This window comes from Falco naumanni, chromosome 7 (genome assembly GCF_017639655.2).
Source record: "Falco naumanni isolate bFalNau1 chromosome 7, bFalNau1.pat, whole genome shotgun sequence".
NCBI classification, from domain to species: Eukaryota; Metazoa; Chordata; class Aves; order Falconiformes; family Falconidae; genus Falco; species Falco naumanni.
The window spans coordinates 55871774-55894514 of record NC_054060.1 but is presented as its reverse complement, the minus strand read 5'-3'; the positions used below and the strand labels follow the sequence as shown (position 1 = coordinate 55894514).

Below are 22741 nucleotides of genomic sequence, written 5' to 3'. Positions count from 1 at the left end.
ATAGCTAAAGTATTCTATTTTCCTTTTCTGTCAGGCTATTCAGCACAAGAAGATACTTCTGGTTTATTCCAAAAAAAAAGAGAAATAAAACCGCCATATCCCAAAATGTCTAACAGTAAAGCATATAGTTTGGAGGCAAAAAAACAATACATTTGGTGAAATGGAAGATAGTAAGCTTTTTTGTCAGAAAAGTTACACAGCCATAAGAATTCAATTAAGAAAATTCTGTTCAGCTTAATATAGCCTACTCTAATTTCTTCCATTTAAAAGTAACAAACAAACATGCACCCTGTACTGACAAGTGCAAAAAGGAAAATTGTGTGTTCACATATTTGTCGTGAATTCACGTTTGCCTGGTGCAGAAAGTTTATTTCTTGAGAAGCACTTCAGAAATAACAGGTCCTAGTTGCTACAGTAGCTCAGATTTTTAGTTTCCTGTGCCTCCAGATAAACAGTGTAACAAAGATTTCTGCTTTGTTGAGGACAGTTACTCTAAAGTAGCTTGAAGCTATCACACACAATTCAAAACAAGTAATTTTGTTCTAGAATGGATCCAAACAAGCTTATCAGGATTGTTATCTATTTATAAATTATATATTTAACAGTAAAGTAAGACAGATGTAGCTGGAATGTTACACATAGGGAAACACAATTAGAGATATGCCAAATTACTCAACCTAATCCCAAGCAATAGACTCTTCAGGGCACTGGGAACTTCTAGAAGAATTAAACATTGTATGTTGTAAAAAGCTCAATTAAATACCCTTAGAAATCAAGCAAGGGATTCTTTCAGATCTGCCTGCAATATGTAGTCCTCCCAAATGCAGAATGTTTGCCTCTTCAAGCGTCCCTTTTCTGCTCATTCCTTTAGCCACTGAACCTATGGAAAGGACACTTTAAAAAAAAAATAAAATGTTCAGTGCTTTCATGTCTCATATTTCATACACTTGGCCATCTTGAATTAATAGGAGTCAATGAAGATACACATTCTTAAAAACAGCGGCAGCTTCATTGGTCTAATCTATGAACTTTAAAGACCTTCGTTTTATGAGCTTTCCTCAGGGTAGGTATTTCAGTGTTCTGAAAACAGGGTTATGGACTGTTAAGTTAAGCACATGTTCTGCATCAACATTTTAGTTTCAGCAGGTTATTTGGTGCCAAGTATGCCAGTTAGTATCATCAATCCCAAAATATGTGCTTATTTGTTTGAACAGGTGTTTTGAGAACAGGACAGGAGAAAAGCACCTTTAATATATTTATTTAGCGTCTATCCTTAATTCTGAAAATACCCTCTCCTTTGCCCCTGAAACATGTCAACATTTCACTTCAGATGCAAAGAGATGGAGCTGAAAAGGAGTGCGAATGAGTATTTCTGAAATATCACTAGTCTGATGATTTGTCCACTCATTTCTATTGTACATTATTTCTCAGCTACTAATCGCAGACCTGGGTTTACATATGGTATGACCCATCTACTTGCAGAAAACTACCTTTTATTGTGCAACTGATGTTTACCTGCAGAAGACGTAAGTAAGGCTGAAGGAAAAAAAACAAATACCCTTCAGATAAGGAAACATAACCAGGGACTTTCACTGAGTCTGTTCTTCTGAAGACCATTAGTTAGCATTTGCATCAGAGGATGTACAGGGAGAAGAAATGGAAACAATCTAAATCCAAAATTGGCTTACACATTTCAGTCATTCCACAGAACAAAAATAATAGCTCGTTCTTAAAAATGAGTAGCAGCAAAACATAACAATAAGATTTACACAGACACAGACATGCTGCTGTCACATTCTTGGGTCAGTTGAGATGGTGCATCACAATTTTCACAAAATCCACACTCACAGATACACACTTCTTGCAGGTGTTATCTCAGACTTGGTCTGCTGAGAAGTGGAGTGAATCCCCGCAGCGATGTTTGAAGGTTTAAAAGCTCAGTTTTTTGTTTCTAAATGCTTATGAAAACATTGCCTATGCTCAGAGGCCTTTTAAAACAAAACCAAAGCTTTTAAAGCTTCAAAAGTGGTCATGGGAATTTGCTCATCAGGAGGGAATCCTAAATGAAGGCCAAGATTCAGTGGATTTCCCTGGACATGACAAAAGCCATAGCCTGTCTGCAGATCTACTATTTCTTATAATAGATGTGGGCTGATTCAAGCAAAACCTGACAAACCTTTGTCCATGTCCTACATTTTACAATACCTACTTTTAAAGGGTTTATGTCCTACTATCCTCTGCCATACTATTAAAAAAAAAAAAAAAAAAAAAAAGCCATCACCATAAAACCCCTACTTTCATGGATACTTAATGTAACTAAGAGAAAGACCACCCCCCAAAGTCATCAAATTAAAGTAAAAAAAAAAGGGGGGGGTGGGGGCGTGGGGGGAAGCTAAGCTTAGGACTTCTATTGTTATAACCTCAAACACATACAAGACAGGAAGGAAACCAAACTGACAGTTGCTTTTTAATATGTGAGAGATGATTTACAGAAGAAAATATTCTAATGCTATGTTAAAGGCCTAAACTACCCGAAAAAAATAGTTTTTCAAGGTCAATGTTTCCCACCTATAGCAGTTTTAAAATAAGGTAAGAAGTTCCTAACAAGTTTTTTAAAGGACTGTTATAAGAAAGTAATATTTGAGTAGATCAAGGCTACCTAATCAGTTATTTAAAGCATAAGAAGCCTGGTGTAAATGAAGCCTTTCTTCTGAAAGTGTGAGATATAACTTTTACGCAGTTTTAAGCTGAAGTACACAAAAAAATCTACAGTTTCACCTGAATTTAACAGCAACATTCCTGCCCACTGCATTTTCTTTTGGATGCAATAATCTCATTTTGTACATAGAAGTTCCCATGAAATAAGACAGACAACTCAAGAACAGCTAATGAGCATGGAGAATGCATGAGAGCAGTGGGTGTTACATGTATTTTTTTGTGTTCAGAAGCAATATTCTTCTCAAATGATCCAAAATAAAACAAATCATGCTGTAACAAACATCTGTTTGAAGCAAGACTGGAATAGAAGACCAATACATGGATCCTGCAGTGGACATCTGTCCATGCATGGATGTATCCCGCTCATTACAACCACAGTTTGAACTGGGACCCTTCCATCCAAGAGTACTAACAGTGGCAAGCAAAGCGGGTCCAAGTGAATTCTTCTAGGGTTTGCCTCAGCTGGAGGGTGCTCTTTGCATAGTTTACAAATTACGTGCTAGACAAGTTCTCAGTCTCTTAAGAACTGAACCTTACAAGGAAATTCTCTAAGGAAGCATGTAAAATGTTTATATGTGAATAAACAAGGAAAAAAACCTATATACACACACACCCCTGCTAAGAACATAAGCAGCTCCTCTGAGCTCATGTAAGGCAGTCATAGAAAATAACATAAGAAACAAACTCAAATCTATATTCTCTGATTATATGAAGACAAATTATATAGAGATAAGATTTTTTTTGCTGCATAGGCACACCAAGATTTAATCAATTCTGCTTTCAAATATACAGATTGTGCTCCCATCAACTCCCACTGAAGTCAGAATTTGACCTATTGTGTACTTTACATTCACATCAATGAAGTCAGTAAGAATGCAGAAAATTGCTTTGGAAAGATGTAAAATTCTTTACTAGTTCTAAAATAAAAGGACAGCTTATTTCTTTTAAACAAACCAGACTGATAGCCGTTTGGAAGAGCTTAAAGGAGGGTTAATTGGCATACAGTAAACCTGAATTCTGACAGTGTGGACTTCTAGCTAAAATTACATTCTCTTTGGTGGTCCAAGGACTGTAGGATTAGTTTACAAGAAAGCAGAGAGGGGTTTGAAACCAAACCCTGAATGTCACTGATGAATTACCAGATTAGAAAGGCCTGACTATATGAAACATATTCCTACCCAAATTTATATTCAGAAGAGAAAACAAAACAACAAAAAAGGGGCAAATCTGTAGCTGAGCCTGAGTTAGAGATTAATAGAATGAATGAAAGATCTTTAAAAAAAAATCAAGAAAACCCTTCTTTCATAAAACCTTGCTCATAGACATAAATTTATGCCAAACTATGCTTAAAGTTGGGAATATGAATCGTTAATAAGATCTAACTCAAGGAAATAATTAGGATAACCAATCTATAGCTAAATGAAAGTGTTTCATCTATCATTGCAGATATGCACTACAGAAGATTTTCTGGAAATGGATAAGGTAAGATGAATTTCATTATTCCGAGACACACAAAAAAACCAAAAACCAGAAAGAAGAAAACAGGCACTTACACATTGGTTAGCTATCAGCTACGTCTAACTCAAGCCCCTAAAGTAAGTTTTTGAACTTTAGGGAAGTTCAGATATGGTCCTTTAAAACTGGAAGAAAGCAGTAAAACCTATAAGCAATCAAAATCTATCAAATGTTCAACACTAATGAGATAGTCTTTGTTATGTGTTTTTTAACTGGAAAACTGCATTGTTACTTCTCCCTTGGTCTGAAGTATGAGCACTGCAGTAATTTTTCTCTTTTTAAATCCTTGCTCATGAAAAGGACAGAAAACCCAAAACTGTCAGTCAGCTGAGATGCTAGCAAAAATCAGTCTATCCCTGTTTCCCTAAAATGAAAGACATCTATATGCATTAAGCATTTCGGTAACATCTAAATCAAAATTTAATTTTGTAATACTTTAAGCTTATGGAATTTACTGTTCTACACAAAATGGATAAAACTGTTGAAGAAAAATAAGACTATTAAAACAAAGCGTTAATTAAGACTAATGCTTCTCATCTGGAAAGACAGGTCTAAATTTACCACCAAAAAAAAAATCTATGAACTAGGACTTTTTTCTTGCTCAAATACAACTCCACATGGTGATAGATGTTTTGCACAAAATATATTCAGTATCTGAATACACAAAATTAATCTTAAGTGCATGGCCTCAGAAGCACATGAAATCTAATCAAAGTCTAATGTTAAAACAAACAATACCTACTAGCTTTCTTTTTGAGGAAAATATTTGTAGTTTAGGACTAGAATGAAAATGTCAATTGAAAACGACTCTTACAAAGGCTGAGGTGGTAACATTAACGCTACTGTGGGCCTCATTATTTTAGTAACAGCACTTGCAATATACAGAGTTATATGTATATTTGTCTTTGCTAGACTGAGGTCCTGCTTTGGTTATCGTAGGCACTTCTGAAAACAGAAGAACTATGCTGAGGTACATGTAAGATCTTTTAACCCTTTGCCATTTTTTGCCTAAAAATATTTGCCATTTCCACATGCTGATCATTATATTAGAAACTTCAATAAGTAGCAAATTATAATTTGGGCTTCAGTTTAACACTGAGAAATAAAAATAAAGGCAGTAATGAAGAAATAATAAAAAGGTGACAGCCTTTTGACTGTAGAGGAGACATCGGGCTTTAATAATTTTCTGAAGGCAGTGAACTGACAGTAAAAGTTACACTCATTAGGTTTTATGTGTTCTATGGACTGAGTATTTTTTCATTCAAAACAGCTTTCTTTACAATTTGATAGCACAGAAATATGATATTTTTTTTTACTAATATAAAATCCTTCCCTTTTTACTTTTCACAAGAAATTTCTTCATGTAAAACATCAGAATACCAAGATAATGCTTGGTCATGAAGTGGATGCACAGCATACGTGGTTGTTTTAAACATCTGAATTATGTACCCAGCTGAATGGGAGTCCGTGAACACCAGGTAATGTCAGGAAGTCAAAATTATTGTTTTCTCAATGAAGCACTTGAGACTACTGTTTGAGCACCAGAACCTCAGTGTGTTAGGTACTGTACAAATAAATAAAGCAGAAGGACAGTCCCTCTCCCTTTTTTTTCCTGGCAGAAGCCCAATGTAGTTCCATTGATTTCAGATGTATTAGCAAGGAAGGGCCTGATCCAGAGCTCACTGAAGTCAACCGAAGTCTTTCTGTTGATTTAACAGGCTTTGGATTAGTCCCTAAATAAGAACAGATTTTGGCTCAGCTAAAGGATTTCACTTAAGCCCTCTGCTTGTTCAAGCATCTAGTAGGAGCTAAGAGAACACTGCAGTCCTACTGAGTAGGAGGCTGTGTTCATCCTGAACTGTCCCCTTTAACAGATGTATGGGGTCAGGAGTCCTACAAAATAGAGAACCGTTAGTAAGTGGTAAAGCTGAGGTGGGAGGAATTAGAAAGGAAGCTCCAAGCTGAAAAAATCTGATTTGTGCTATTTAAGCAATGTTCCATCCTCTTTAGGCAGGAGTGTAAAATTAGACAGGGAGTTCATGCGAATTTCCTAATTTTACGCTCGTAAATTATTTAAGACCTTAGCACCAAGTCCTGCAATAAAATTATATGCATGTATTTGTCATATTCACTTCTGCTGGACTCTCTGCAAAGAGAGGCTGCCTTAAATCTAGGTATGGCCAACTTAGAGCTGCATGTGGAGAGGCCCAAGGAAAGTTTAAACAAATGTAATTGCTTAAAAAAAGTGTAGCCACAATAAGCTGGTGGGCATAATGCAAGATTATAAGGAAAAGAGCGCTCTTATTTCAGAATTAAATGCTGGGGTTGTCAAAAAATTTCATGGTACAAATCACATCTTAACAGAGAATTTGTTGAATTCTCCTCTCTCTTTCATGGCTGCTCCACCAATCCTTGTCAGTTACAGCAAATGCTCTGTTTACACAAGAAAGTAGAAGACCCCAGTCTTCGCTTGTGCATGAGGAATGTATAGTGCCAAGGGTGTACAAAGGTAACCATCCATAAAATAATCTGAGCTCTTTCCACAAGTTATGCAGCTGGCAGCTTAGACAGCACTCAGTGCAAGTTTGAGCATCTGGAGTTAGCAATGGACTTTGGACTCAGAGCAGCTGGGAAGTCAGTGGAGCAGGAGGAAACCACTTTGTCTTGCTCTCTACTCACTACTCCAACTGTAGGTAGGAACAGGAGCACACGGGCCTTTGTGCCAACTCTGCCACCAGATGATTTCCCTGTCTTCACTCCTTATCCTGGGGTAAAGACAGCCTCACAAATAACCCAAACACAGCCAGGCTTGGGGGCTGCCACTTACAAGCCACCCATATGTAAGAGCAGAAAATGAAGAATCATTTACTTCCTCCAACTCCACCCATACCTGCACACAAGGTGAATTACTATATTGACTACAATCAAACAGCAGCAAATTCCTTAAAGTTAGTTTTGAGTATACTGCAAAAGTCTGTTCTGTCCAACAGATCTGAAAAAGTGCTAGTATTTCAAGAAATGAACCAAACTGAAAGCACAAATTTATTTTTCTCTGAAGCTTACTTTAACATTTAAAAACCACTAGAGGAAAAAAATACTCAAAACTTGCCTATGCAAGTAAAAAAAGCTGGTGTTTATTATTATTTGTCCTATAAAATGTAAGGCATGATGAAATTTTGTTCAGAAATGTTAGGAAGACCTTTACGGCTGTCTTTTTGTAGATCTTATGTGTCTTAACGTCAATCGTTTCTGTGGGAATTGTCACCAAAAAAATGGGTATGTGTATGTGTGTGTTTGATTCTTAAGATAAGAGAATCATGCTTTGCTTTCATTTATTTGGACGTGTTTGACCCAGACTTTGCACATCTGAAAGCAGCAGTGCCCCTGTTATTGCTACTCATTCCATGCAAGAAGGATCAGGATCTTATGTGCATGGTGTCTTCCTTGTCTCTCCTCTGAGAATGAAAAACTTCTTTTAACTGATTCCCACCCCTTTCCTTCAAACCTTCTCTGGACAATCCACCACTGACTCATAAACAAAAGACAGATCTTTCACGAGTTTCATGATCAAGACACCTAGTTGGTGCATTTTAAAGTGTTGTTCTAAGTTCTGTAGAAACCCAAGTTACTAAATCTAGATTGGGATGTTTATTAAGACTAAAAGCAGTAATAAACAACAGTAAAATAGTTACACAAAATTCTCCCACCCCCCCAAAAAAAGATGGATTTGCTGTATTTCATAGTTAACAAAAAAACTCTGAATATGAAGCAGACTATTCATAATACTGCTGCCAGTTCTGATGCCCAGAGCTTTCATTCTTAGCCACCATTGCCTGCTTACATGCTGAAAACTCTTAGGCAACAGAGCAGGGGGTACGCTAGATCTTCTCATGCCAGGATGAGAAAAATCAATGCCTCTGTTTAAAAGACAGAGCTACTGATGTGCAAGGCTACTACATATCACAACCTATTCTATAGCTCTAGAGTAATAAGGAAATCCTAAAGAAGGAGAAAAAAAAAAAAAGACAATGTATTGCACTGTCTTGTTCTAAGTCAGCATTACCCTTGGATCCCTAAAACCTAAATATGAACACAGAATCAAGTTTTACTTGCCCTACATTTACTATGCTTGTTCAGGGAAAGAGAAAAAAAATAAAACAAAACCCCCATTAAACAAGGAATACACATATATAGTGCTTCAACAACTTTTTAACGTTGGAAACATCACTTTAGACTTCTCACCTTTATACAAATATCGCTAAAGAACTGGTGATGTGATCCATGTCATCTTTTATTGCTCACTTCATAAGCCTTATTAACTAAAAACCATACAAAGTTAAAGTTTAAAGCTATTTTGTTCACCTTTTTTCGCCTTTGTTAAAAAAAGAGGAAGTGTTCAAGCAAGCAATACAATTTACAAATGCAGTATATCCAGTGCTTCTTTTATGACATTCAGGAAGGCCAATACAAGAACGCACTTGAATTTTCTGCATTCCTGGAATATCAGAGCAGTGCACTGACAACAGGTGATCACTTCATAACATCCATGCAACATCCAAGCACCCTTGTGCCCATTGTACAGATGGGGAATAACACACATCAGAGAGGGCATGTAACACAAGGTCCTACTGGATTCAGCTCTGCAGCTAGCTGCTCCTGGGTAGACAGCCATACCCTTACCTCATGGCAACAAACTGAGGAGCTACCAGCAGGCCACCAAAATAACAGATGTCTTCCCACTGACTATACTTTTATTTGGATCATGCCTGCAGCTAGCAGGGTAGTTAAGGTGGCTGTCACTGGTATCACACTATCCTTATCACTATACCACTTTCTTATAGTTCCCATAACACCAGAAAGTTGCAAGACTGAGTTTCTACATCTCTTTTCACATGTACATTTTTCTTCTGGAAAACATTTTAAAATATTTCATTTACACCGTTTACTGCATGGACTGCAACAGACGCAAGCCAGTGGAAACCACTGGTTAAAATGGTAAACATTTATTTGAAGATAATATCCTAAATATATAGACACTCATTTGATTTTAAAAATCCTCAGTTTATCAAGACTTATATGTAGATGGCTTGGATTTTAGGGAATGAAAAACCTACCTGAGTGATACAATAGTTTCAGTGAAGAAAGGAGAAGATAGAAAATAGGAGAAATTGCTCACTTCAACCTATAGAAAGCTTCCTGCAACCTCAGTTCCAATTTTAACAACCTCTAGTACCATTATCTAGTACTATTTAGCTTAAATAAATCATACAGGTTTGAGAAAGTATTATTTAGACACCAGACCTGGGTTTATTAGTACCCTGCAATCAGTTACTTAGAAGTAATTTTATAAATGAAAAGCAATGTTTTACAGTAATTCAAAATCAGATTGGCTTGAAAATTCAGAACTAGAAACATGCATCAAACCACGTTAAGAGCCAATGGCCATCAGATTTCCTTCACCTGTCCTGCTTCCCCAGATCTAACGGCTGCTGGGAAGCTGGAGCAGCCATGGAGTGGTTAGCACTCCTCTTCTCAGGCAGGGTAAAGACAGTAAGACAAAAGGCCTGTGTATTACAATGTGTAGTGCCATAATGCAGTGTTTGATGCTCTAGAGGGCCCACAACAAGTACTGTACAGCCAAAAATCAATTGGAAATCAGCATGATAACTGAGCATGACTTGCCCTGTAATAGCCTTAAGCCCCCCAAGGCTATGTGGGTCCCTTTCATCTGCCAGGCCAAAGCGATGCTAGGGGAAGCCTGGCCTCCCCTCCCTGGGCACCTAGGTGCCTCTTACCTACTGCTTTTACCCTTGTGCTGGTTTGGGCTGGGCTACAGTTAATTTTCTTCACAGCAGCTAGTATGGGGCTGTGTTTTGGATTTGTGCTGGAAACAGTGTTGATAACACAGGGATGTTTTTGTTATTGCTGAGCAGCGCTCACACAGAGCCAGGGGCTCTTCTGCTCCTCACCCCACCGCACCAGCGAGGGGCTGGGGGGGCACAAGGAGCTGGGAGGGGGCACAGCCGGGACAGCTGGCCCCAGCTGACCAGAGGGGTATCCCAGGCCACGTGATGTCATGCTCAGCACAGGAAGCCAGGGAAAGAAGAAGGAAAGTGAGACATTCAGAGTGATGGTGTTTGTCTGCCCAAGTAACCGTTACGTGTGCTGGAGCCCGGCTTTCCTGGGGTTGGCTGAGCACCTGCCTGCGATGGGAAGTGGTGAAGGAATTCCTTGGTTTGCTGTGCTTGGGTGTGAGGCTTTTGCTTTACCTATTAAATGGTCTTTATCTCAACCCACAAGTTTTCTCACTTACACTCTCCAGATTCTCTCCCACATCCCACCAGCAGGGAGTGGAGAGCGAGCAGCTGTGTGGGGCTTAGTGGCCAGCTGGGGTTAAACCACAACAACCTCGCACAGTAAGGAGAAACAACAGCCTCAGTGCATCTTTTAAGCTCTCAAAAGTGGAATTTGATTTTTCTTGGCATAGGTTTGGAGGCTTTAAATTTTCTCTCACTCTCCTTTTCTTTTTTAATAAATTTCTCCTCTAAGTAAACCTACTGATTTTGGACTGTAAACATCCTCAGCATGAAGAAAATCCCTCTGATCCTATGGCTGAATACAGAGTGGTGATTCCTCTGTCACATTCAACAAAGTAAAACTCAAGAAGTAAAAGAGAAAGAAACACTGTTCAATTCCATGCAAATTGTTATGCATGCAACAAAGTGGGCCTACAAATATTTCACTCATATGGTGGTTTTAATTTCAATATTTCTTTAATTACTTTCCAACAATGTCTGGTTTCTGTTGAATTTATGCTAGTACTTGGCATTTGGTGCAACCCCAAAAAGATAAGATACATATGTCCCCTATTCACAGTCTTGGCATTTTTACCTTAACTCAGGCATTGGAGTGATTGGTTTGAAAAATTACCTTGCTGATTAGCTGGGTTTTCTGGTAAATATATAGTGTTAATCCTTAAATTCTGAATATGACATAAGGTATACAAATGTTCTGTCTGACTCAACAGCAACATATCACGGCTTAAGGAGGACATGTATGCTGATCACTGTGAGCAAAGAAAGAGCTAATTGGGAGTTAGATTCAGTGTGATTATCAGCTTGTTTATGATAAGGGAGTACTCTTCTGAATAGCACTGTAAATTCATCCCTGATTGTGGTGTTAAACCACAGCTCATTCCCCCCCCCCCCCCCTTTTTTTTTTTTGTTTGGTTAGAAGGGGCTTTAAACTATTTTCAGCAGATGACAATGTCATGCTTTGATTTTCCTCCGTCTTAAAAAATAAATCAGCCACATGAGCCTGATGTCAAATTTCACTTTCTAATAGGAGAAAGGCACATTTTAAGTGTTTACTATAAGAACACATTTGGGTAATTTTTCCCCATGTCATTATGAACATTAGACTGACCCAATTAATATGAAATGTTTCTATGCTGCTGGAACAGACCGTGTTACAGAAAGAGCCATTTGCACAACCTGTTCATGATTATGGGCCATAAGGACACAAAGATGGCATAGACATTTGCAGACCATCTGAATTCTTACAGGGGAAGGGGAAAGAGGGAAGGGGAAAAAAAAAATGATGTTAGCTGACTGTTGTGGTTCATGTTTTTTAATCCAGAGTATTGGACATGTAACACAGCAACAAGAGCTGATCATTTTGTTTAATCACCTTTTGGATCTTTGCCAGATGGTCTCTATTGAGAGCGCTGCAAACAGAGAGAGATGAACTGCGTCTAACATGCCACTAGAGCTTTCCCGTAAATGTCTGAGAACTGAATCCAACAAGAATTTAGTCTCAGAGCAGAAAGGGATACATTTAAAAACTATGTGCATTAACTATACTTTTCCCCATAGAATCCTCACTTGGCATGAATAATTTACCCTCTCTTATGCTAATGGGATCATGAAAGTATCCCTGTGTCTTCAGTGCAGCTATTCTCAGCTTTCAGTAATTACCCCACCCAGTGAAAATAACATGGCTTCTGCAGCTGAACGGCCTACGAGTACCTGGCAATTAGAAAGATCATGGCTGACAGAGGAGCGGTCCAGAGATGGACACACGAGCCCCGGCAGCCGCAGGAGCGGTTTGGAAAAGTAAAAGCCTTCCACTGTGAACATTTCCTTAGTTGCTTAAGATCAACATGAAGAAAGCAGCTCCTGCAAGGGCATTTATTTTATTTATTTTTTTAAGGATGACATAGAAGATTCTAATGTACCACCCCAGAACCCTAACATTCAGAAATAGCGACCTTCCTTGGTCATCAACAGTTAAAAGAAAGTTTGTGGGTTTGTTGTTTTTTGGTTTGGTTTTTTTTTTAATTAGTGCTGTCTTGTTAAACAAGAGGGAGAGAATTAAAAAGTCAATTAATGAGTGTCCTTCAGTATCTGACAATTTTACCAGCTACACAAAGGAAAATTCTGTAGTATTTCATTAACAAAAAGTTTTGTAAAACCCATTACAAAGAACCAGGCTTTGACCTCTGTCCATAGCACTCCATGCTAGGTAGTTCACTATGTAAAAATTATCAGGCTAAAACATCTGGGAAAGAAAGCTATGAAACAGCAGGGAACGTGGCTGGTTTATTGTTTATCTTTTGTTTATGAGGCAGTATTCAAGTTTAATTACTACTCTAAATTAAACTCTAACAGGCATCAGGAGACATCCCTTTACACGACTAAGTTAAAAAAAAATCCAGAGATTCCAACACTAGATCTTTCAAATAAGTTGGCATATATAGGAAGAAATTAGTCAGTCTCTAACAACACAGGAAGACGTTTAAGCACTTGCTACTGTATGTTTGAATCTGTTGCATTATGAAACCATTAATATTGTAACAAACATACAATTATAATTTAGCAAAATGGGATGTTAGTCTCACATTTGGAGGCAAATTGGGTTAGGCTGAGTAAGATCTGAGATGGAAAGAATGGCCTAAGGGGGAATCCTACCTTTTTTCATTTGAAATTCAAACATACAAATATATAAACAAATATATATATATACACATACATGCATATATATATTTAAAAACACCCACAAACATGAAGTCAGAGGGAAACCTCTCAACAGTAACAACCTCTTAAGTAAAATGGTTTAGTTATTTTCTCTGAATGTTCACTTACAAAAGGGAGGAAAGAGTTCACTATGTTCACCATAACAGTAAGTGACCAGTTTTAGATGAACTTAGCTGTAGGAAAAAATAAAAGTTGAAAGCAACTAGCAAAAGATTATTCCAGATGGCATCTGTCATATTGTATTTAGGGTTATTTTAAAGAGATTACTGCCACTATGAAAACATTCCATTGACAGAGTTTTCCTAGGCTGCATTTGAAACCCCAGCACAACATACTTCAAATATGGAAGTAAGTGTTTTCTAATGCATATATAGATTTTTATCTATATCTAAATATAAAAACCTATGTGGACGGAAAGCTAAGAATGAGGTGAGAACATTAAATACAAGTATAATATTTTAACACACGCAGACACACACTTTGATTTAATAAAATGTGAGGACTCTGCAGTTGCCACCAGCCTGATTATTAGAAAACTGTATAGTGAAATGAAGATTCAGTATGAAATTTTAATGCTACTTATTGAATAGTGGGTAGGGACATAACTGTTCACTGACTCCAGCAATCAAACAAAAACTGCAAAAGAGATGTATTTGTTCATGCAAGAGACAGAGAGAAAAGAAAGGACGGGAGGATTCTAAAATGTGACTATATTTAGCTAAGCTGGTTCTGGCATCATTATGGTTAATGTGCATGTGGTGTGCAGTGTGAGCTCAGCAGTTACTGGGCCAACTGTCTCAGTATTTCTGGGAATTCTGCCTATTCACAGTGCAGGGATTGTTCAATTGCTGCAAAATGTACAAAATGAATTTTACAAAAATGAATTGTAAGGAAGGCCCCATTACAACGATTTTACAGCAAAGATGTCAACATCAATTTTTCTTTCATGCATAGCTAATGATTAAAACAGCATATTCCATTTGCCTAAGACAATTTATTTCATATTGGCACATCAAAATATTGAAATACAAAGTTATCTTTACTCTACCCTTATTATTCATTGCTGCTGAACCCACACTATTGTTCAAACCATGAAAAAATAAAGCAAACTTGGCAAGAAATACTTAAAACAAAGGCTCATCAATATTCTCCAATTTGTCAACATCTCAATTACAGCAATGGAAAAAATGTAAATTTCATGTGCTTTGAACACTAAGGGGTCTATTCTTCTGTCAGTGCACATGCGTAACTCCCATCACCATTAATGGGAATTACTCATACATATCAACACAAGGACGGGCCCCTCAAACTTGAAAGGAAAAGATGAATTAATAAGGGCTACTCTCTTCCTGTATCTTCCTCAGCTGAAAAAAGTCATTGTTCTTTTAAGTTTTTCATACTTCATACAGTTCACCTTTATGAGAGCTGTGCCTTCTGAAATAATGCATCTCCAGTGAAGCATTATTTATTAGCAAGTTTGATTTTTCACAGTCTGGATGTTTGAGCCTTTCTATTAGGAATTTCCTCTCTTACAAAAGACAGCTCTCTTCCAATAAAACCATACCCTATAGCTTTATAGGTACAAATACAAAGGAATAAAAACACATTCTGAATCCTTATGATGAATATGCATACTAGCCTCAGCAGGCTTACCTATAAATACAGAACTAAGGAAAAGAAGTTGTAGCATTATCTTTTGGATATTAAGCTTCCAAAGACATTGTATTAATGTGTTATTTTTTGTATTAACAACAACATATCCCTCTCCTTTTTCTCACTATTGGAGTTTGGTTCAAAGCTTTATCTATTTTCAGTAGAGCTTTGACAACTAGGACAGGCCTTTGGGCATTATCAGCTAGTTTTGCAAACAAATTTGATTTGTATGCCATCATTATTACAAGATGGTATATAATGAATAAGAAATATACTATCTAATTTTTCCAGCATGCATCAATCCAGAGACGTAACCCGGAACAAACACATAATTTCAGCTGATATCTTAGTTGACTTTGCTCCAAACCAGATGATGAGTCTTTGCCACAGAAAGCTATCGAGGACAAATTTGTGGGACAAACATCAAGCTGTCACAAAAATGTTTCAAAACTACTTTAAGATATTGCCCTAGAGAGTAGCCTCCGATGTTATTTATAAAGGGGTAGGTCTTCTTCATTCAGCACAAGCAGCTCCATCATAAAAAACCACCAAACCAAAAAAACCACACAGCAATGAACTACTCACATGGGTAAAGCAAAGTGGATGTAATGCCCATTTGTATTTTTCCTGCTGTGTAACCTAGAAGTTGCTTGTCTCTGGCTTCTCACTTACGGTCAAGTTTATCACCCCAGGCCTAATCCTAAGAAGATGCTGAACTTCCTGAAAGGTCCTGAAGAAACACAGCCTCCATCTGACTTGGCTGGATCAGGCCTGTTGAGCAACTGAACTAAGAATATGACAAATCAGGTACACAATCCTGGTATCATAAAATATGAAACCAAAACTATTCCCTGGTGCTTTCCTGTAGACCACATGTTTTTAAACCTTAAAAAGATTTATTTCCCACTTTTCATGCATAATCTGCCATATTCATTATTTGAAATATCCCATAAAGAGATTAAATAGGAATTAAAAGTCTGGAAGCACCATATCCATCACTGTGGTACAAACTGGTGCTGAATTCTAGATGTCATTTAGCCTTGTGTGTAAAGGCAGTGGCCGTTTTCACTTTGTTTCACAAAGAATAAGGAAAACATAATACAATACCCCAGAAGACTTTCAGAGGTGTTTTTTCCCCTCCAAATAAAAGGGTGGATGATAAAGCTACACACACCTTTTAATCTTCCACTTAGGGTTTTTACACATATATTCCCTGGCAAAAACTCCAGGGTCTTCTCTCCCCCCTCCCCTTCTTTCAGCCCCTTTCCTGCCATCTCCCTTGCTATAACTCAGCTAACCCAACAGAACCAGTCAGTTTTAAATTTCAGTTGGGACCCCGGTGACCTGTTAATGAATCTACAGAGAGGAGAAAAACTCACAGTGTTGAGTTATGCCTGGTGTTGCTAGCTGACTTGGAGTCAGAAATGCTTGAAGCGTTAACGTAATTGCAAGAATGTGAAAAATGAAGCGTTGGGCTCCTGAGCAAAGCGAAAGGTCAAAGCAAGCCCTACACAAAACAAGTCTCTGGAAGATGGCCTCATTAGACCATTAAATCAGCTTCTTCTTTTTCTCCTTTGTAAGATGTTTAGTGTGTTTTATTTTTATTATTGGATATATTTAACTCTTTCCAGGGCAGGGGGAAAGTTGATCAGACCACCTATATAATTACTAAATTCTGAAATAGTATTACATGGCATTGATCTGCATTTGTGGATCTGAACTGGGATAAAGTCAATAAATGCTTGGTAGATTACAGGTCACTAGTACTTTAGTTTGCTAGATGATCGATATGTTGCATAGCTTAGTTTTCTGTTGAACAAGTGAGGTGACATGTTAAGAACAACATAGACACTCACCACTAATAAAATTAGGATAATCTTTCAACATTTACTGCCTGAAGGCCCTTTCTTTAACTCTTTCAATGCCAGCATGTTTCTAATAATACTACAGATTGACTAACTTAACCCTTTGGATGCCAAAGGGCAGTCATGCACTGTCGTGCAGACTGTCCTCCATAAACAGAGAAAACAACTACACCTTTGTTTGGTTCTAACTTTAAGAATTATGGATGGATTCTACTGCGTAATAAATACATCTATCTCATGCAGAGAAAGTCTGCAAAAATAAGGTTATCACTCCCCCCATTCCTTTTCATCTGCCTCCCGCTCCCCCACCCTGAAAAAAAAAAAAAAAAAAAAAAAAAATCACAAGCTGCATATCATAGACTTAAGGCAAAAGCAGAGACCCCTTGAAACAGTGTTCCCAAGAGCCAGAAAAGTCAGACTTTAGTTTGAATCAATCTCTGCTGCCACCAGGCATCAGTGCAGAACACCATAAGTTGCTAAAGTCACCCAAGACTCTCTAATGAGCTCCCATTCCCAAGGAAACCTTTGGGGCAGGTGGAATAATTGAAGAAGCATTTGTGAAAGGTCTTGACAAAACTGCAGGGAAGCCAAGTTGACCCAAATAGGTAACTGGACCAGAATAGCTCAAGAGGGCATCTACCCATCTTGGCATTGCCTGGGACTGACTCACTGCCAGTTCACAAGTCATAAAGTAAACTCTGCCTCTCTCAAGGAAGGGTAAGGAAAATTCAATAGAGGCCTCCCTCTCTTTAGTCTTTCCCAGGGTTGAGAGGGGGAGAGCAATCCAAAGCTGTCTCCAATGGGAATTTTGCCGGTGCTGTAGGATCATACATCTTTCAGCTGCCAGCAGCTGAGTGGAATGCTGATTTGCCACTGGACAACTGCTTCCCTTTGAAAGGCCCGGCTGAGCACAAAGGGAAGCACACTAGCGATGTTTCATCCTGCTCGACTGGGCAGCACTTGTGGCTGATTTGGTCCTTCAGCAGTCGTTCCCCTTCTGCAGAAATCAGCGTAACAGGTTTGTTTAAATCATATATATTACCAGAAACCTCAGTCTCCAACAGGAAGTCGGTATAGTTATCATCAGCTACTTTTTCTTATACTTAGCAATATTTCTTGAGCAACCTGAGTCACGTGACCAGGGATCGGAGACTAGTGAAATGGAAGATCCCTGGATGTCGATACAGGGGATTTCTTTATATCAAGCATGGCTTGGTGAAGAAACAATTTTAATTTCTAAGGGGCTGCTGGGACAGAGTGAAGATACAGGTGTGAGGAAATTTCTTACCTAGGGGTGGAATGAAAACACTGTGGCAGATGATTCAGAAGAATCATTTTTAAGTACACAAGTTATCATGTGCTATGCCAAGCATCTTAGCCACAATACACAATGTAAACATTTGATCATCAGTAAAGTCCATGGCCAGCTAATAGACATAACACCAATTTGCTGCGTAGCAGTCAAGCTCTCCCTTTCATTAGCTGCTGAAGCTGTAATAGTTCATGCTGGGCCTCCTACAGCTCCAATCCAACCACACAGGAAAAAAAAACCCCGTGTGACTCATGTTGGAGTTGGATCACACCCTGTGCCATGGCTGCTTTCTATCAGCAATAAGATTACAAATGTATAAACAATTCATACAAATAGGAGACAAACCCAAACCACTCTACTAGAAACAAACTTTGCAAGTTCCTAGAATTGCAACGGGTACGACACCAGATCGTGAGACAGACGAGGGGATCTAGCTCCGTGCCAAGCAGTGGGCCACGTGAGAGACATGATTTCCTGTCTCTGCTCCACCACCTAAGCGTGGCAAATACCATGGTGGCAAGCAGCCTGCAGCACAAGGCTAGTCACGGCAGCTGTAGCCCCAAAGGCTGCTCCCCTCTCCAGTGCTGGAATCCCGCATGGCTAGTTGGATGGCAGACCTGTCAGCTGGCTCTGTGTAACCCCCAGGCAGGGGAAACAGTGGCAAAATGCTGCAGAAGCATGAGATGGAGGAAGCATAAGACGTGATAATGGTAAGGTCTCACTCACTAGCAGAGGCTTACCCAGTTTACAAAGAAAAATGAGAACGGAAGCCCACCTTAAACTTTGATCTTAAATTTATTCTGAGTCAAAATTCAAGAATGACAGTACCATCTTCACCCAATTCTTAGCACTGGAGGCTTGATTCTTATACCTTCTGGAGTCACTTATACTTCTAATGAGCAAGTGTAAAACACCATCATATCAGAATGACAGCCTTTGACACTCACTCAGCATGGATACAGATGACCACACACAAGGTGCAATGCAGTAGGAAGTAAAACAAAAAAAACCCTGAAATAATAACCAAACCTCCTGAACCCTTGAGAAGGCTTCACTGTGTAGATCCAGCAAAGGTTTTGCAGAGGTTTTGCAGTTCAGGTACGTCTATCTCTATTTACCATCCCAAATTTAGATTTTCAGAAGCAGAAACAAGTCCGTACAAGCAAACATTGCAAGAAACATTTTTCTGGTTTTTTTCTTCTACTTCATATAATTTAGAAGCTTCGTAACTCCAGAAAGGACTCTCTTCCCCAACTATAACTACAGGTTAAATTCTCTGTCTACAATCCAGCTCAAACAACTGCATCACAGCTGGAGAGTATGCCTGTCATTATATTTACTTACACCACACAAAAATAAACTGTAGATAACCAAATTTGTAAAGGAATTGGCAGAACTAATCAATTGTTATTACAAAGCTTGTTTGAAGATTAGATATTTCACTTTGAAATAATAATAAAATGCAGCTAAGTGGGTTAGAAAAAGGAAATACCATCTCCCTAAGTTACAGCTGATTATACTGCAAGTCTGCCACTCCATGTTTACTCTAAGGCAGATGTACTGATATAATAAAAAAAGCTGGAGTTATTTTAGTCATGCCTACTTTGCGGAGGGAAAAAGTTTGACCTTTTACCTTGCTCGCTGCTGTTGTCTCCGCTCTGGGAAGCATGGCCCCCACTGGAGGGCCCCGGTGTGCCTGCCGAGTGCGTTGAAGTTGCATCATCGTGGTCTCTCCAAGATGAAGGATTCTGGTGTCAGAGTGCCAAGGAATTTTTTCCACAGTTCCCATTCCAATAGCAAATGAAGAACAGAAAGAAAACCGGGAGAAGAGGGGAGGAGGGGGGGGAAAAGTATACACATTAGCATTTTTGAAATGTGCCAAACATTGATACTGTTTGCACAGTGTAATAATTCATCAGCAAAGACAAGCAGAGGAGGTACAAAGATTTACTTGGTAAAATAAAGGACAGATTTTTTTTCCCCTTTTTAAACTTTCTAGAGAGTTGTCTGGATTTAATTGTTTGAATAATACTGCAGAATAATATTTCAGGGGAGAAAAAAAAAATAATTTAAGTTTCTCAGTGAGCTATACAGGGGGGCCATAAGGACAGCATCAACCTGCACAGTTTATGTCACTAGGTGTTCGCATTAGGATCGTAATAGCTGATATGCAAACTATCTCCCCACATGGTTTTTTTTTTTCCCAGACTGACTAGAGGTGGCAGGGGAGAGGAAGAGGAGGGAAACTGTTTTGAGAAGTAGAAGAGAACACGCATGGGAGAGGAGCATGTCCTCACACCCTACCCTTTCTCTCATCCATTTGAATGCTGGAAAAACTTTAAGCAAATGCAAAGTTGCAAGGGGAAAAGCAAGCTTTCTTTGAAAGACATTATATACCAGGAAAGATGGTTCCTCGCCCCCCACCACCACCTTGATATGACACATTTCAGAAGATTTTCTAGAGGTATTGCTCTAACAGTTCGCTTACAAGTTTTGTCAAGAATAACTACCAGGTGATTATATAAAATAACATGTATAGTGGGTTTTTTTATGTAATTCTTTCTACATTACTATGCATAAAACATGACAAAAGGGAACACGGAAGACAGACATATGAAGTTTGCAAAACTTGGGTAAATAAGACTTCAACTACTGTACTTTAGTCACATAATTCATGCACACTTTCTAATTTATTGAGTATCGGTTTTCCCGAAGCAAGAGGCTGCTATTTAAAACGATAAGTGAGGAAAACTTAATGCTACAGTTTAGTGCTACTTTGCTGAGTGTATTCTCCTCCTATCCTCCTCCCCTTTCCTGATCATTCCCAATACCCTGCTGTTGCTTAAAGGAAAACAGGAATTCTACTGTACAGGAAGAGCTTTATCAGCACCACATGAAGGCAGGCAAGAGATGGAATTTCCTCTGGCAGAAAAGGAGAGCAAGAACACATGAAACAGATCAGACCAGGGGCTGGACCTGCATTACTTGTCACCTGTATGTGACAACTTAAATCAAGCGCATTATAATAATTCAACAACGAAACAAACAAAAAATGCCCTCTAAATAAGAGAAAGTTATTCCTTCTTAGGTTTGACTGTGTTTTAAATCTGCATTGCAAAATAACACTGGACTATTAAAGCACGAGGAGATCCTGAAAGCAGCAAGTGACAAGTTTGGATACATTATTTGAGTAGGACTGATTCTGACCTCATCTACCCCAATGTGTAGTAGGAATAAGTTCAACAAAATCAACTGATTTACCCATTGTAAAATTCAGTGTAAGTGTGATTGGAATCAGGTCCCAAAATATATATTGAAACATCTCAAAGTAATCTCCTAGCACTGATTAGTACCACATGCTCTATAGCAATACAAAATAGAACTGCCAAATAACGGCTTGCTACAATACCCAGCAACATAAATCTAATGGGCCCAACCCAGATCACAGCAGAGACAAAGGGAAGACCCCATGACTCCAACAGGCTCCCAGTAAAGCCCTAGGTGACCAAAGGGTAAGAAGAATCCAAATCCCCTTCAGCTTACACAGACACACACATGTGTACTTATATACACAGTTCCATGTCAGGAAGATGGGAGTAAAATCAGAAGATGGGCCAGGAGCTGAAATTCGCCTAACCTGTCAGCGCAACAGACAGTGTGACAGCACTTATAGCATAAACCCACCACCCCTTCCAAAACCTAGAAAACTGATCTACTTTTCCTCACACAGAACTGCGACAGGAAAAAAAACTCAACAAACAGTAGTATTTTATATTCACTGAGGTTGTTGTATTAATTAAGTCTTAGAAATCACTATTAATACTGTAAACCCCCAAAATTTCATCAAAAAAAATATTTTACCATCATCTCACAGAGTCAGGTGGAAAGAAGCACACAAAGAAAGATGTGAAGCCTTGAAAGTTCAAGCAGCCCAGATGTTATTAAAAAAAAAAAAAAACACAGAAAAGTTGAAAATAAGGTTAGCAAAAAGTTCAGATGGAAATAAAATGCAAAAACGGAGCAAGTTTCTTTACAGCCTGGATTAAAACATAGTTGTGCCTATGAGCTGCTCTTTTTATCTCTGAGTTAGGAAGCCACTCAAATAGCTTCAAGCTGAAGGCAAACAGCAGACAGGAGCTCTTCAGCCCTCTGCAGCCTCTCAGCGTCAGCTGTTTGCCGGATGGTAATCAGATAAAGAGCTAGAAGAAATACATGAAAAAGGAGAGAAACAATAGCATAGCATGAGTTTAGCCCTCCAACAACATCAGGCTGGAACCTTCTTTTAGAAAATGTAATAATTGCAACATGTTCACCTAGGCTAAACTTTTCAGGGAACACAGTGAGTTATGTTAATTTTATGCACTGCAGGCTCTCAAGCTGGCTGCTGTTGGATCTTCTTATCACACATAGGAAAATTACAATAATTAACTGGTAACACCTCAGCTATGTTTTAAGGCAAATGTCATCCAAAACCTATCATACAGTATTACAAAAGCTAGACCGGCCTGTTTCAAAACCATAATGATTTGGAAGGGATCACTGAATAAGACGTCCCACAGCTGAAAACATTTTCTGTCTCTATCAGGCTGAGTTGGTCTTGACCCCGGTTTGTAGATCCCGTTTTAAAAAAATAGACTGTATTG

General features: G+C 38.5%; 1 protein-coding gene across 1 annotated transcript in view; it reads right to left on the bottom strand.

Moving 5' to 3' along the window:
• Positions 1 to 22741, bottom strand: part of MEIS2 (Meis homeobox 2) — a 175107-nt gene that overhangs the window by 138604 nt on the left and 13762 nt on the right. The window contains 1 exon segment of the mRNA XM_040601364.1: positions 19732 to 19846. Within this exon segment, the coding sequence (XP_040457298.1) occupies positions 19732 to 19846 (115 nt within the window).